General features: G+C 40.5%; 1 protein-coding gene across 1 annotated transcript in view; it reads left to right on the forward strand.

The window, feature by feature from the left end:
* Positions 1-10842: 10842 nt before the first annotated feature.
* Positions 10843-14712, forward strand: part of CELF2 (CUGBP Elav-like family member 2) — a 371106-nt gene continuing 367236 nt past the window's right edge. The window contains exon 1 of the mRNA XM_033057254.2: positions 10843-11195. Within this exon, the coding sequence (XP_032913145.1) occupies positions 11143-11195 (53 nt within the window). The 5' untranslated portion in view covers positions 10843-11142. The remainder of the gene's footprint in view (positions 11196-14712) is intronic.

Consider the following 14712-nt stretch of genomic DNA (forward strand, 5'->3'; position numbering starts at 1 on the left):
TGATTTTAGCCAAACCAGCACACTCCACTCAATTATTTCAAGCAAGAGGCACAAATCAAACCCCAGAAGTGTTATTGCATAGGCACCAGTCAATAATAATGGAGGAGAATCGAGGTGTGATGAGAGATGGCCCCATCCCTGGAAGTGTTCAGGAGAGGTGGGATAGGAGACTCAGCAATCTGGAGAAAGGTGTCCCAGTTCTAGGGTGGCAGGGTTGGTATGTGATGATCTTTAAGGCCCCTTCCAACCCAGCTCGTTCTAGCATTCAATTATTTCATTTTCTGAGTCACGGCTACTGCATCCATGCACTTGGTAGTAAATAATCGATGATGATTTGTTTGGGGTTTTTAAGTTTCAAACATAAATGATATTGTGCTCGATGCAAACAAAGTCTCTCCTGGACTTCATTATGTTGGATAAAGATGGATTTGTCCCTAGACTGTGTTGCCTAAGGATGAATGATCATGACACGATTACATTCAGTACAGCAAACTGAGTACATACCTGCTAGTCATTCACATACTGGTGCTTTCAAAGAGATAATTTTCCAAAGGAGAAGAATTCTGAATGAAACTGATTGGAAAATAGACAGTTCTTTATTCATGGTTTATTAGATTATCATAATTCCACAGTGAGGAAAGAGGATCCCTTTGGCTGGAAGCTTATGCCATCCCAGTAGTATGGACAGCAATTTTAGATAGATACAGCAAGAGAAAATGGGGGGGGATAGCAGGAATAGGGGAAAATGAAAATTTATGGAATATATCAGGTTGTAATAGAGAAGCCAGAGGCAGAGCAGGGGGTGGCTGTCAGGACTGCAACCAAGTGGGAAAAGCTGAAGGTGTGCCAGGAGCAAACAGCAGTGCTACAGCTCAGGGGACTGTGAGCATTATTGCCACATACTGGTATTGTTGCTGGTGAGGCAGGAACAGTCTTTGGCTCTGGGATAGCCTATTTACTTCAAAGTGGTTCTTCTATCACTCTTTAATTCTGGAATTCCTGCCTTTAGGACCCCTTTTCTTGTATTATTGAAAAAGACATGATTTCTAAAAGTCCAATGTATTTTTCATTCACTAGGTTATTTTCTTAATTATATTTGCTGGAGATAGATTCAATTGCAGTTTCGTTCACCTTCAATTTATGTTCCTATTTCTGAAGCTTTTGGCAGTCTTTCAAAGTGTCCAGACACACTGAATTTAGTCTCTCAGCTTTAGATGATAGCTCTCAATAAATTCACATGCAGTACTGCAGAGGGGAGAGCACCTTCCCTTTCCTCCCCTGAGCAGACCTACAGAATAAATCCTGATCCAAAACACTTCATTGATCTTGGTAAAGCTCTCCTTTCTGCCAAACTCGATGGCTGATAAAGTCACAGCTACTACTCCTCCAGTCTTGTGCCAGGGCTCACAGCAGAAAATAAAGATTCTGTGCTACATTAATGTTCAAGTGTTGTTTTTCCATGCCAGTATCCAAAAGCCATCCTGACACCCAAGTCAGGACAGCTTCCCATGACAATTTTGCTCAGACAATAGTTTGGAATATCAGTTTTAGGTGGTTTCACAAAAATCATTTTCACCTCTGATGGTGGAGGAGAGGGGCCATATGGGAGATGGAGAGTAGGCTTTTGCTAAAGCAAGACCTGGAAAATATTCAGCATATACAGGTGAGGATAAAAAATGGCACTGCTTCTCCATGCTGGGCTGAACACTCCTTTAAAGCATTTTTTTTTAAGCAGTTTCACACTTTCATTTGTATATGAACTCTTGGTAAAGGTCATCATTATCCAGAGATAAAGTTTTCAATAGCATGTCAGGAAAGATGGAGATGGGCAATGGGTTTTTCTAGATCCTGGGTGACAGATATTTTGGTTCTGTATTTGAAACACAGCAGAATTATTTGCTCATATCACACAGGGATAATGAAATTTGTTTCAAATTAATAGAAATTTAGATATCTAGAAACATTTATTGGGAATGGATTATGTTAAATATGTAGATTGGCTTAATCTGCCCTGAAGAAGAATTTTTTATTTGCCCTTCACTATGGTTAAGGTTATATCAGTTGAAAAAAGGCACTTGGGCTGCCCCACATATGCACAGGCTGCTCAGTCTGTCAGCAAAAAGAGAAATACAGGAAAAGATACAAAATATTTGGCAAAAAAAAATATTTGACCAATAAGAATGTAACAAATGTAACCCAGGAGTTCCTTTAAAAATACCATTCCCTTATGACACTACAATGGAAAATGGCACTCAAGGCTTTGTATTTTGCATCACTTGGCAGTCTAGGGAAGGTTGTGCCTGTCTGTGACCACAGCTTAACTGAGTTGAGCACAGGCCAATGAATATCCCAAACAGGCCTCAGAGGGATGATTGTGCTTTGGGAGAAGTGTTAGGCACAGTGTTGTGTCAGGTTGTGATATCTGTAATTTCAACATGAAGCCTGAATCCACAACTGACATCATGAACCGAACATGAATTTTAGATTTGGCATCCATAATCTGAGAAGAAGGTTGCTCACTTCTTAAGGAGATGGTAACTAAAAGAACAAAAAAAGAGAAGTCTTGGGGGTATTTAAAGCAGCCTGGTTAGTGACTAGACACCTCTTTCTGCAAGAGGTAAAAGCTTTCTCAAACTACTGGGTAAGGAATAATTAGCAACAGCTGGAAATTCTCATTTGCAGACAAGCTACAAACTAAAAGAGAAATATAAATTATCTGAAGAACCTACCATGAAAAACAGCACTATCTTCCCCTCCTGGTTTCCTCAGGCAGAGACTGAACTCCTTCCCAGCTGTTGAGCAACAGAGACAATTTGTAATTCAGTCCTCTACATTTCTGTCAGATGGGGGAGCAGTGAAATGTAAGATGGGAAGCTGGAAGAGGTAGAATTAAATTGGATGTTAGGTAGAAATTTTTCCGTATAAAGAGTGGTGAGGCCCTGGCACAGGTGCCCAGAGAAGCTGTGGCTGCCCCAGCCCTGGAAATACCCAGGGCCAGCTGGGGCTCTGAGCAGCCTGTTCTGCTGGAACGCTCCCTGCCCATGGCAGGGAGTGGATAAGAAATCTTTGAGGGCTCTCCCAACCCAAGGCATTCCATGATTTTATGATCTACTGATCCCTGCTTGCCTGATATAACAGGAACCTGTGAAATGAAGGAAATTTCCCAAGTACCCCCCATGAATTATTAGCAACAGATCCAGTCCAGACCTGGGGGACTCAGCCTGTGTTAGGTCCTGCAGCTTCCCAAAATGTGTGGATTTGCTTAGGCTGAACAGCCAAATGAGGAAAGGGTATTTTCCTTGCTCTTCTTTACCATGTGCAATTTTCAAGACTTAGAGTGTCTAGAGGGTAGTGCAATGTTCTAGAAAGCTGCTTCTATTAATCTCACTCTTTTTGCAGTCTTTATTGGTTGGATTTTGTCAGATGAAGCAATGAATGTTTATGCCCGAGGTTTAGAAAGCAATAAAAATGTTTTATTTTCAACATGGGGACCTCTGCTTCTCTTTATTGGAATCACAGCCTAGGCCTTGTCTGGGAGAAAAATCACTAACATGTTTGAGCTTGTGTAAATGAGGTCAGCAAAAGAGAAAAGTGTGGCATGAGACCTTGAGTATTTTTGAATGGAAAGAATCTCCTGTAAACAAATTATGTGTGCAACTATGACCTGTTGTATATAAATAACAGCCTGGGCTACAATAACTATTAATGCTTTGAAAGATACAGAACTTTTATGAAAAGATGTAGGAAGTAATGGAATCACCAACATGGGAATGAATGAATGAATGAATGTATTTATGTATGTCTAGGTGATGCTTCTTTTTAAAATGAGTGGTCCTCAGAAAGAGAAGAAGATGTGGTACTGCTTTTTCAGAAATTAAAGAAGTTTCTTTAGATAATAAATGTAAATGACTGCATTCAATACATAGGGGGAAAAAGTTTTCTCTGACTTTCCCTGAATTAGGACCTTTAGAGTGAACTTTTTCTATGGATAAGCTGTCCTTTAGAACTAAATTTAATGCTAGCCTTCTATTGATAAAGTAATACTGTTATGAAACTCTCTCCTGTACTGTTTTCATAGGGATAACATGTTGGGCTTTTCCTCAGGAGAGCAACAGCTCATTTCAGTGCACTCTGTGGTGCTTTGTTTGGATACACACACACACCTGTACATGGATTTGTGGATGCTTGTGCCTATGCAAGCAGATAAGCACTTCTAAACAAAGGCTCCAGGGGAGTTACATGCCCAGAATCAGGACACTTAATTGGTTTTTGTGTCTGTAAAAATCTCCTGCCAGCTGTTATGGCAAAAGTTGCCTTCCTGTTTTGTCAGCTCTTCCCAGCCTTTGTAATAGGAAGGAAAATGAAACAGTGTTATGTCTAGTGAGTACTGCAAATCCTGAATCCTGACCGGCATCAGGGCAAACTCAGCCTGTGCTGGTGCAGTTCAGACACAGGCTAAAAGGATGCTCCTCCATGCCTTTATATGAAATATGTATGGGATTGCTCTGGCATCTGAAGCGTTTTCTCCTTCCCTACTCACATGTCATCATCTTTAGGTCAATAGCAAAGCACACTGTCAAAAGGGACCTTGTATCTCTCCCTCTGTTTAACAGAGAATGCTCAGTGCATAAAATAGGTGTTTGACATCTTCAAAATCATGCACCTGAATGTACTTTAATGAATATCAGACATTGACCATTTATTTCACCATTTTTAAAATTCAACAATTATTCCCTTTTGTTATTTTTTTCTTTTATTTCCCTCTAGGACTTTGGAGCTCTTAAATAATTTTCTTTCTAAGGGGTATGGTATAGATCACTTTTTTAAAGCTTCAGGGGTTCCTTACTTTTCTGCAGCAGCTCTTTAATTTTTGAAGTGGTAGAAGCCATCTGTCTCAACAGATCATGTTCTTTTACACTGAATGACGAACCAGTATTTCAGCTGATTTATACTTAAAACGGTCTTGGAAAGGAGGGAATTTCATAAAGCTGCCAATTTTTTGTCTTCTATTAAGTTCCTAGTGTTCTACTCTGTAGATTGCTAGGGTGGTGTCTGTCCCTCCCAGATGGGAAAGTAGGGCACAGATAAAAAAACAGTTTTCTCAATGTCAAGAAAAAAGACAGAGAGAGAAATTAACTGAGTATCTCCACCTAGTCCTTTACCAATAATCATCCTATTCCTTGAACTTCTGTGATGGATAGAAAACCAGGGGTAAATATTTGAAGAGTCTATTAAAATACAGATATGGATGTGGAGGCACTAATTTTCTTTTGTCTCTCTGGAAATGGTTTCCTCAACATTTTACAGTATGCATTCAGCATAAACTAATTACCCTTAGATTTATTCTGCAGTGCTGCCTGAGATGGCATTGGGGCTGTACAAATGCAGCTGTGGTCCATGTGAAAACACGGCCTCCACAACAGAGCACTTACTAAGGTCATTACCAAAGTTTTTATTGTCTGGGCTATGTTATGAAGGCAGCCTGAACAATAACCTTTTCATGAGGCTTCATAAGGACCTCTTGGTGTTCACTGGATGACCTGACACCAAAAGAATGGAAATGAAAAGACAGACAGTGTCAGCTTTGGCTCCTCACTCTGCTGTGGCACTGGAACAGTTAATGGCTGCTTTTCTCCTCTCCACCAAATCTGACCCCTGACTCTGCCAAATGCAATGAAAGAAGCAGATTGGGGTGTGCAAGGAGCTCTTTTTGAACATGTCTGGCAAATACAAGGAGCTTTTCTTCTCTTTCATTCTTTCTGTTGGGTGAGGAAGGGCAAGCCCTGCCACAGACTACAGAAGTGTTCTCGCTCCGCCAGCACTGCAGAACGAAGAAACCTTCCCGCTGGCCAGTAAGAGAAATTCAGGAGAGGACATAAATGTTTGGTTCACGTGCTGTTTAAAGTGAACTACAAACACCTTAAAAACAATTAGGCTGATGGGAGTTTGGGGATGACTGTCTCTTCAGAGAGGCTGGAAAGCATTTCTCTCATAATGAAGTATGTCGTAATAGTGATTTTCTGCTAGGTGAATAGACACAAAACACATCTTTGTTCGTGAGGCTTTTTATTGCAGCAGTTGTCATGAGCAAAACCTGAAAGTACTTGAAAATCCATTAAAAACACAATCAGGATTTAAAAAAAAAAAATACCATCTCTTGAAAGTTTGTCTCTTCAGACTGTAAAAGTGAGAAGTCTGTAAGTATGAGACACATTTATGCAATTTAAGATTAATGATTAACTGTTAAAGTGCAGGCTTTGTACAATCAGCAAGGAAATAAAACCCTTCAATCTCTGCAGCTGCTGGATGAAGCCAGCTTCTAAGTTACAGTGTGTGATAAGATGTGCTGAATCCCAGCCCAGTGGGCCATTGACCTGCAGTGAATCAGCGACTGCTGTCTCCAGGGTGTTTTGGTTACAGTTCCCAATTCCCAAAGAGTAATTGTCAGCTGGATTTATGCCTGTTTGTGACTGCTTTTCCTCTGGTTCTGTACAAGCACCAGTGCACAGCTTTGGGAATTTCTTAGACTTGGGACCTAAAATTTCTTGTTTCCAAAATTATGTATTTCGCAAAGAAAGAATGGACTAGCTTTAAATATTCATAATAATACCTGGACTTATTTATACCAGTTCTAGGAGTTAGATCTTTAATTATTTTTTTTCCATCAGAATTATTGAATTCAGCCAGAATTTTTTCAAACATCCAGACCATGAACAAGTGCTCAAGTTCCCAAGTTAAAGCAGCATCTTGCCAACTTTAAAACATTTGGCTGGTCAGCAGGAAAGAAAAAGCTGCTTGTAAAGCACTGGAATGCATTTTCAATTAGTCACTCCATTGCTTAAAAGGCGAGGCATTAGGGACTAGGAGGAGAGGCAGGGGGGTGGCAAGGCTGATGGGGAGGGACAGCATGAGACAGTCTGGAGAAGAGCCTTTATCAGCCCCCAACAGCAGCCCTCAAGTTGGAGGCCGCTCTTTAATAGCTGAGCTTTTGTTTAACAGCAGGCTCCCCAGGGAGAGTGAGGTTTTCCTGGTAAAAGCCCAAGATTTCTTTCAAATAACTTAATATTGCTTTGTATGAAAGAGCTACGGAAAATATGTATTGGGAAGATGCTAGAAGGTTATTTGTTTCTCTATTACTGCCTGATAACCAGGCTGCTGGGCACCCTGACTAAAAGGTTGTGCTCTGTCAGAACTTCCTTGGCTCCTAAAATATTTTGAGTGAGATAACACCTGTGAAAAAAGATTAAATAACGAACCCAAACTGCTTACTATACTTGGTTTATTATCCTGCCCAATACTATGAAGTTCTCAGTCCAACAGGATTCTGGTAAAGAAAGAGCTGGGTGGGGGAGAAAAAACATCTCATGACATAAAACCATCTTTCTAATGCTCAGTAGCCATAACTGCTTTTGCTTTTTTAAATGCTTTGTCCTGTACTTGACCTTCAAATGTTTGTAGCTAGCTGATCTGGAACTTTTTTGCCTCCACAGCTGTCTAAACTAAGGATGATGACATTGCTTAGAGATCCTTTTGTGTATGTGTGTATACAGGAATGCTGTTTTCAAAAGAATATATATATATATTTACTTTAACATGACTCAAAATCTTGGAGAGCTTGAACTTCTTTGTCATATTAACTGAGAACTGATAAGTTCTCACTGGGGGAACATGTTATGGCATGAAAGACACAAATTCCACAATAGGTTGGATTTCAACAGGTAGAGAAAATTTTGGGGGTTGTTGCCTTCTGGCTAACTGTAATAAATTTGCTTAAGTAATATTTCACAGATGTGCTGGAGGTTTCCTGGCAAAGAAGAAGATCATAGGAAATTTCTTTACTCAAAGCACAAAAATAAAAGATTTGAATACAAAGTCCTCAGCCCTAATAGAAAAAAACATTTGGCTAAAAGCTGGGCTGGTGTCTGCTATCTAAGCACAAGAGTTAAAATAATTTTACAGTGAGTTACTGTTTCTGTTTTATTTGTTTTCTCCTACTATAGCTACATGCTGTATGAAACACGTGAGGCTGTTTTGGAAAATCCATTGCCTGTCGCAAGTTCCTCTCTGCTAAACTTGATCTCGTAGCTTTATTTTTAGAACGCTTGTAGTTGCTGTCCTCAGTGTTGTAGGAAAAGCTGGCAAAATGCCAGCAAGGTCCTGCAAAATGGAGACATGGCTTTTGTTCCAGACACAAGAATTTGAGATTAAAAAAATAGAAATAACCACAATAAGTGCAAAAGGGAAAAGGAATAAGTATATCTACTCCTACGGTATAGTTTTCATGTGGTTATGTTGGCAGATATAATGGAGCATTTTCAGTGGGAAGACAGTGAAAAATGTATCTATGGAAAGTATAAGATGTACTTGTTAGAGATAAAATTCTTGAAATAGACGTAGTTTGTGGGATTTGGGGATGAACAGAGTAAGACACTGAGCATCTTGGTGCAGTGGGGTATAAAGACAGAGCATCTGCCTCTTTCTCACCTTGACCTGCAACAGGATGTGACAAGGACACAAACTCGGCTTGCCAACGTGTTAGGAGAGGTCAGAGTATTTTTATTTTTGTTTTCTTTGCAAGCTAAGCTTGAAGCCTTTCTACATTCAAGCCTGGTGATCAATATGTTTGCATGATACAAAATATTCAGTGGGAAGTTTACTTGAGAAAATAGGTGAATACAGCTCTAAAATCAGCAAATATGGCAATAGGGTAGAGAGGAAAGAGAAAAGGCAGTGTGCTGCAACCACTGATGTCCTCCCTAGCCTCAAATGAGGGATTAACCTCTACAACAGTGGTTTACAAACTTCTGGGAGGAAAAATAGAGATACTGACCAATCTCTTTTTATTTGCTTTCCATGCTGAAAAAAATTAGTTTCCTCAGTTCCATAAAGAAACAACTGAATTTAATTTTCCATTGCAAGCATATTGCCCACCTCCTTTACTTAAATAAATACAGGGCCCAAAGTTTCCAGAGCAGGATACAAGCCTTATCTCTGCAGAATTGCTCAGAGATAAATGTGTATATCAGGTGAGAAACACCCTGTGCCCCGCAGGTTTTAAGAGAGAGGTGGAACCTCTGTAACCCCCAGGTGTCCTCCCCTCTCCTGCCCCAGATCTGCACCTGCAACCTCACCCTCAGCTGTCTCTGATGTTTTTATCCTCACTACACCCCTCTGAGACAAAGCAAAACTGTTGGAAGCATTGCCTGGGGGAGCATGTAAAATTCCAGAGCCTGAACTTGAGGAACTGATTTGACAAAGTGATCAACAGATAAGGTAGAGCCCACAGGCTGAGCCAGGAGCTTCACCTGCTGAGGCAGCCAGGGAGGCAGCAGATGACTCAGGGCTCCTCCTAAATGAGGGGTCAGGGATGCTCCGGCCTTTGAGCAAACAAGGCATTTAGTATCTGGGTGATTTAAAACTGGTTCTTTCTGTCTGACCACCGTCAGCTGCTGTCTGGCAGACAAAATGGTCACATTCTCTTTTTTTGAGGGGTGGGATGCCTCAGTGTCACCTTCTGGCCAGGGCAAGACTGTGCTGCCTTTGTGCAGCAGGCAAGGGGGGTCCAGGCTGTCCAAACCCAGCCCAGAGCAGACCAGGGAGCCTGAAATGGTTGAGGCACAACTCGACTTTTATCTCACCAAAGAAGGAGGCAGTGGAAGACTTAAAAGTTTATTATGACTTATAATACTCCTTATTATGTTTCCATGAGTGTGTCACACTGCCAGATTTCCCAAATCTCTCTGTGACCACCATATTACTGCTTCTTTTAACATAGAGGGGTTGATCTCTTTTTTTTTTCTTTTTTTTTTTTTTTCTTTTTTTTTTTTTTTTTTTTTTTTGAGAGAGAGAGAACTGGTGACAGAGGGAAACTAGGAGCATATGCCTGTGATATAAATATCTAAGTGGAAGTATCTACCAATTGGGGTAGTTTTGTTCTGACTGAACACTTTATAAGGTACTGTTTTGCTTTTTCCCTCCCAAAAGAATTAATTTGGGAATTTCCAGAAATCACAATGAATTGGTGGAGCTCAAGGAGAGGTTACAGTCATTTGCAGGATGAATTGAAAATATTTAGAAGGAAAAAATATGCAAGAGAAATATTTAAATGGAGGAAAATCAGTGTCAAAAGTATTACAGAAACACAAAAGAAGCCAATCAACTCGATTTTCCTAGGTAAATACATACTATCAGCAGTTACACAACTTTTCAGATCACCATAGTAATCTGGAGGATGCTTTACCAATTATTTTTTATGTAGTAAAAAAAAAAGTAGTAAAAAAAATTTAATGGAACTATATAGACACCTTCTCCCCTTTCAAACATCCAAAGGGTTACATCTGGCTTTGCTTGATTAGACTTTTTATTATTCCTCCATAATAGCAGTCTTGCTTTAGAGTAAGCACAGCTTCTGTATTTAAGTCTATCAATTCAAATAGATTTAAAGAACAGAGAGGGGAGAAAGATTATTCTGCATTCTAAAGGTTGTGAACTGCTTTTAATGCATGTGTCTGTCTCTCCATATGGGGGTGAGGGACAAGGGGAGGAGGGAGGGTGGGAGAGGAGCTGCATTAAAGTCCCTCCTTTAAAAGTGTCAAACTCCAACCTGCACAGAACAGGGGAAGGGAGACCACCAGCAACCCTCAGAAAATCATATAAAAACAAACCTCGAAGGCAGAAGAAAATACCCAAAAGGAGAAGACTGCAGCTTGCAGTAATCTGTAAATGATTGCTGGCAAAGACTGGAGGCTTCGAGCTTGAGCTGTGTTTGTTCCAAAAGAAAGCCAAGAAGGACGGTGTTAATAAAGAGAGATTTAACTGAGGGCTGTGCTTGGAATAAAGTGGACTACAAAAAGGTCAAATTTGATCAGTTGGAGCAGATTACAAGGGCTTTAAAAGGTAGTGGTGAAGAAATGAAACTGGGACTGTGAAGCAATATAGCACAAGATTGATTTTGGGGGTGGAGAGAAGCTGGGACAAGTGCTTATCAGCTTGAGAGGAGGAAGAGCTGTGCTGGGTTTGTTGTCATTCCCACACTGAGTAGAGTACTTGCTGCTTTTGTGGTTAGCCTTCCCTGCCGTGGTTTTTCTTCTTTTTTCTTTTTTTCGTTTTTAATATACATATTTTATTATTGTTATTACTACAATGGTGTCTATAATCTCTGACTTGGATCCTCTGAAAAGCTGGAAAGTTTTAAGGTAGGCCTATGTTTTCTTCTGTTTGGTACAGGCGTTTTGGGTTTAGCCCTAAATTAACTGGAGCTTGAGTTATAATCGAAATGCGAGCCCTGGGCTTAAGAAAGAAAGGAGTTTCTGGTAATTAGAGCCCTTTTAAGATACAGCAAAACCTTTGAACAGATGTTTAGAGAGACCCGAGAGAGAATTTTTAAATATACTTCCCAGTGTTACAGTGCAGTGAGGAATTCTTTTTTTTTTTTCCTTATTTCTTTTTAAGGAGAGATTGCTCTGTAAATTCAAGCTAATAGTAAAGGCTCACACCAGTTGCAACTGCAGCGTTAACTCTCTGCTTTCCTTGTGTGCTCTGCATGGAAATGAATGGGAAACTCCAGAGAAGCAAAAACAAACAGAATGAAAGTTTATCAAGAAGTGAAAAATAGTCTTGGGGGAAGGAAGGGGGACTGAAGTGCTTGTTTCGTGCTGTTGTTGAAACTTCCACACTTTATTGACTCTTTTAAGGCGTGTGCTTGGCACTTAAAAGTTGCTACTTTTTTACTTTCAGCACTAATGTTTGGGGTTTTTGTAATTTGCATAATGAAAATGGTAATTTGAACTGCAAAAAATTATAAGGGGGGGGGGGGATATCCCCATTAATGTTTGCTGCAGATATTGAGGATCCACAGTGTTAAATGTCAGTGTTTAACACTGCTGTAAGTGCCTGGTTTTGCCTTATTGAGAATTCAGATGCATAAAAGTTTGCAGATGGTTTGCAGAAACTTCAGTAAGTCATTGGAAACATCTGGGAGTGTAAATAGCAAAATTATAAAATCACTTAAATACAAAGATGTGTAGATACCCCTCAGCTTTTTTGCAAAACATGAAGCTGCCTGCACCAAATAAAATTTTTTAGTAAATTACAAAGATTGGAGGTATGAATTGTGATATTATTATGCTATATATACAATAATAATATTTTAAAGTATACTTTAGATTTTTGATAATTTTTTTAAAGAACTTACTGTGTTCTGAGCTCGAAGAGGAAAAACAACACTTCAGAGTTGAAGTATAAAGTTTACTTACATGACTAAGGATTTTTTCCTCACTGAACTTTCTATTCTAGGAGTTTAAAATTCTCTGACCATTTTCTGAGCCTCTGTGTAGGACTGGGCACTGAGACTTTCTACCCTTGCCTGTGGTATGAGGCTTGGCACAGGGGGCTTATAGCAAGTTTATTTTATTCTGTTTTCCAAGTGGTTTGGGACTGTCAGCACAGAATGCTGAGTTTCTGTTTGACTCCAAAAGTTCCGTGTGGATGTTGGAGCGCGGGGCTGGGAGGGATGGAGGAGCACAGGGCTGGAATCACCCTGCAGGGAGCAGAGGACAGAGCAGGGCTGGCTCCTGTGCCTCACCACCAGCCACTGAAGGGCTTTTGCTGAGTCCCATTTGTGCTGCCTTACAGCGTGTGTGCTCCAGAGGAGCTGTTCCAGGAATTATTTTAAGTCTTATCTAGCTCCATGAGACTATTTCTGATTGCTCTGTGAGACAAGTCAGGTGATGCCAGGTTTGTGCAGAGCTGAAGGATGGCACAGAGGACATGAAAGTCAAGAAGATTGAAAGAAGAGATAATGTTGGCCTCTGGAAGAATCCTGTTTTCTTTAAAAAAAAAAAAATTACATAATTATAAAAGAAATATCTCCCAGACATTTTTTCCCTACAGCATGCCTGAAGTTTCCCAAGTTTGTGTGTAAATCTGGAGACTGAAGCTGTATGGACACAGAGCAGGTCAAAGATGTGATTAAGTCTGGACATTTCTGTGTAGTTTCTGTGTATGATCAGAGCAGCAGCTCTGCACAGATGTGACATTGTGCAGTGCCACTGCAGGATGCAGAAGGTTAAGAGGTGGGAAAAGGCCATGGGTAATATGAGCAGAATGATCACTGCAAGAAAAAAGAAAAAGATCTAGTACTCATCACATAGCTTATAAGGCTTGTGACTTACTGAACTGCAATGCCACTTCTACTTTTTCTTATAAATTTTAGTTGCTCTTCTGTGGGCCAATTTCCAACCTGTTTGAGGTTTATGAAGTTTTAGTGTGTCCCAAAAGAAGCCTGTAGCTAATATTTATAGGTAATAGAGGAATATTTCTGTGTGTTTATTTTAGGTGCACAAACCAATTCTTTCAGACTCAAATGAGTTGATGTAGCAAATGCCACCACCAGCTCTAAACAAGTGTCCTACGCTGGTAAATTCTCAATTTTGTTTACTCTCTGCATCCATGTCATTTATTCTGTGACTCCATCACAGTTTGGGGCCTGATTAGCTGGAAGAGACTGAAGGATGCAGATCCTATGGAGGCAGCAGGTGGGAATATTTACATTGGGATTTAATAATCCCCAGGGCTCAGAGCAGCCTTGGTGCTGGTTACCCCCATTTCAGCTGAGCTCTGGCTCCTCTGCCCTGCTCCCCAAACCCTCTGCAACACTTCCCTTGACATCTGAATAAAGGTAATAATGAAGGGAGAGGTAAAATACAGCAACAGACAAGGCTGTGGCTGGTGGTGAAGCCTAAAAGGAGGGAGAGGTCATGTTGGAGCATGACAGGGGATTTTGCTGGACTTCACCCAGCTAAGCTGGGAGAGCTAGCAGAGGTACAAAATAAATGGCAATATGATGTGTGTGTATATATAATATTACATAATAATATAATATATAATATTACATCAGGCCTCCCTCTTTGGTTGTGTCTGTCTGAAGTAGGACAGTGAGAGCTGCAATAGTTTCTGGTTAGTCTCAGCTTCCTCTGGGTGCAAGAGCCCTAAACACAGTTTAATGTGCATTTTCTTTCACTGGATTTTTTTCAGAGTTGTCTGAGTACCAAAGATACTGGAAAGAGAATGCGTGTTTTTTGGTTTTTTTTTTCCCTCCTGTTGTCTCCTTTGGGATAAGCTCCCAGCATAAGATCTATGCTGTGATGTGAACACACACTGCCTGATCTCTCTGCTCATAGTGTGACTACAGTGAGCACCATGTCCTGTTGTATTCCTTGGAGCCAGCAGAGAATGGCAAAGCTTCAAGCTTTCAAAAAAAGAAAAATTCCTTCAAAGCCATACCAGCAAACAGAGTGTGCTCGCCCAGCCCTCTGCAGACACAGAAATCACATTTACAGTCTTCAAAATGAGATGGGAGCTGGGACTGAGACCCCCCTAGTGCATGAGAGAGACCAAAATCAGCTGCCTTGATTCCAGAAAAGTCTCTTATCCCTGTTTAGAACTCCTGGCATGTGGTTTTGTTCCTCATATGTAACAGGGACAATGTTTTCTGAAGCAACCTGTGCCCTGGGCCCCTACAGCAGCAAAAGCAGAGCAGTAGCCTGGCAAGGAGAGACACAAAAAGCAGGGGAGAAAAATTAATTCCTCAAGGCCATATCTCTCCTCTGTTACTTTTCTGCCTTAATTTGGCTCCAACAAGGCTAAATTCAGCACTATAAATCATATGAGTTACCTATGCAGGTAAGACCTTGTACCCTTTTGCATTCCTGT

This window comes from Catharus ustulatus, chromosome 4 (genome assembly GCF_009819885.2).
Source record: "Catharus ustulatus isolate bCatUst1 chromosome 4, bCatUst1.pri.v2, whole genome shotgun sequence".
Classification (NCBI taxonomy): domain Eukaryota; kingdom Metazoa; phylum Chordata; class Aves; order Passeriformes; family Turdidae; genus Catharus; species Catharus ustulatus.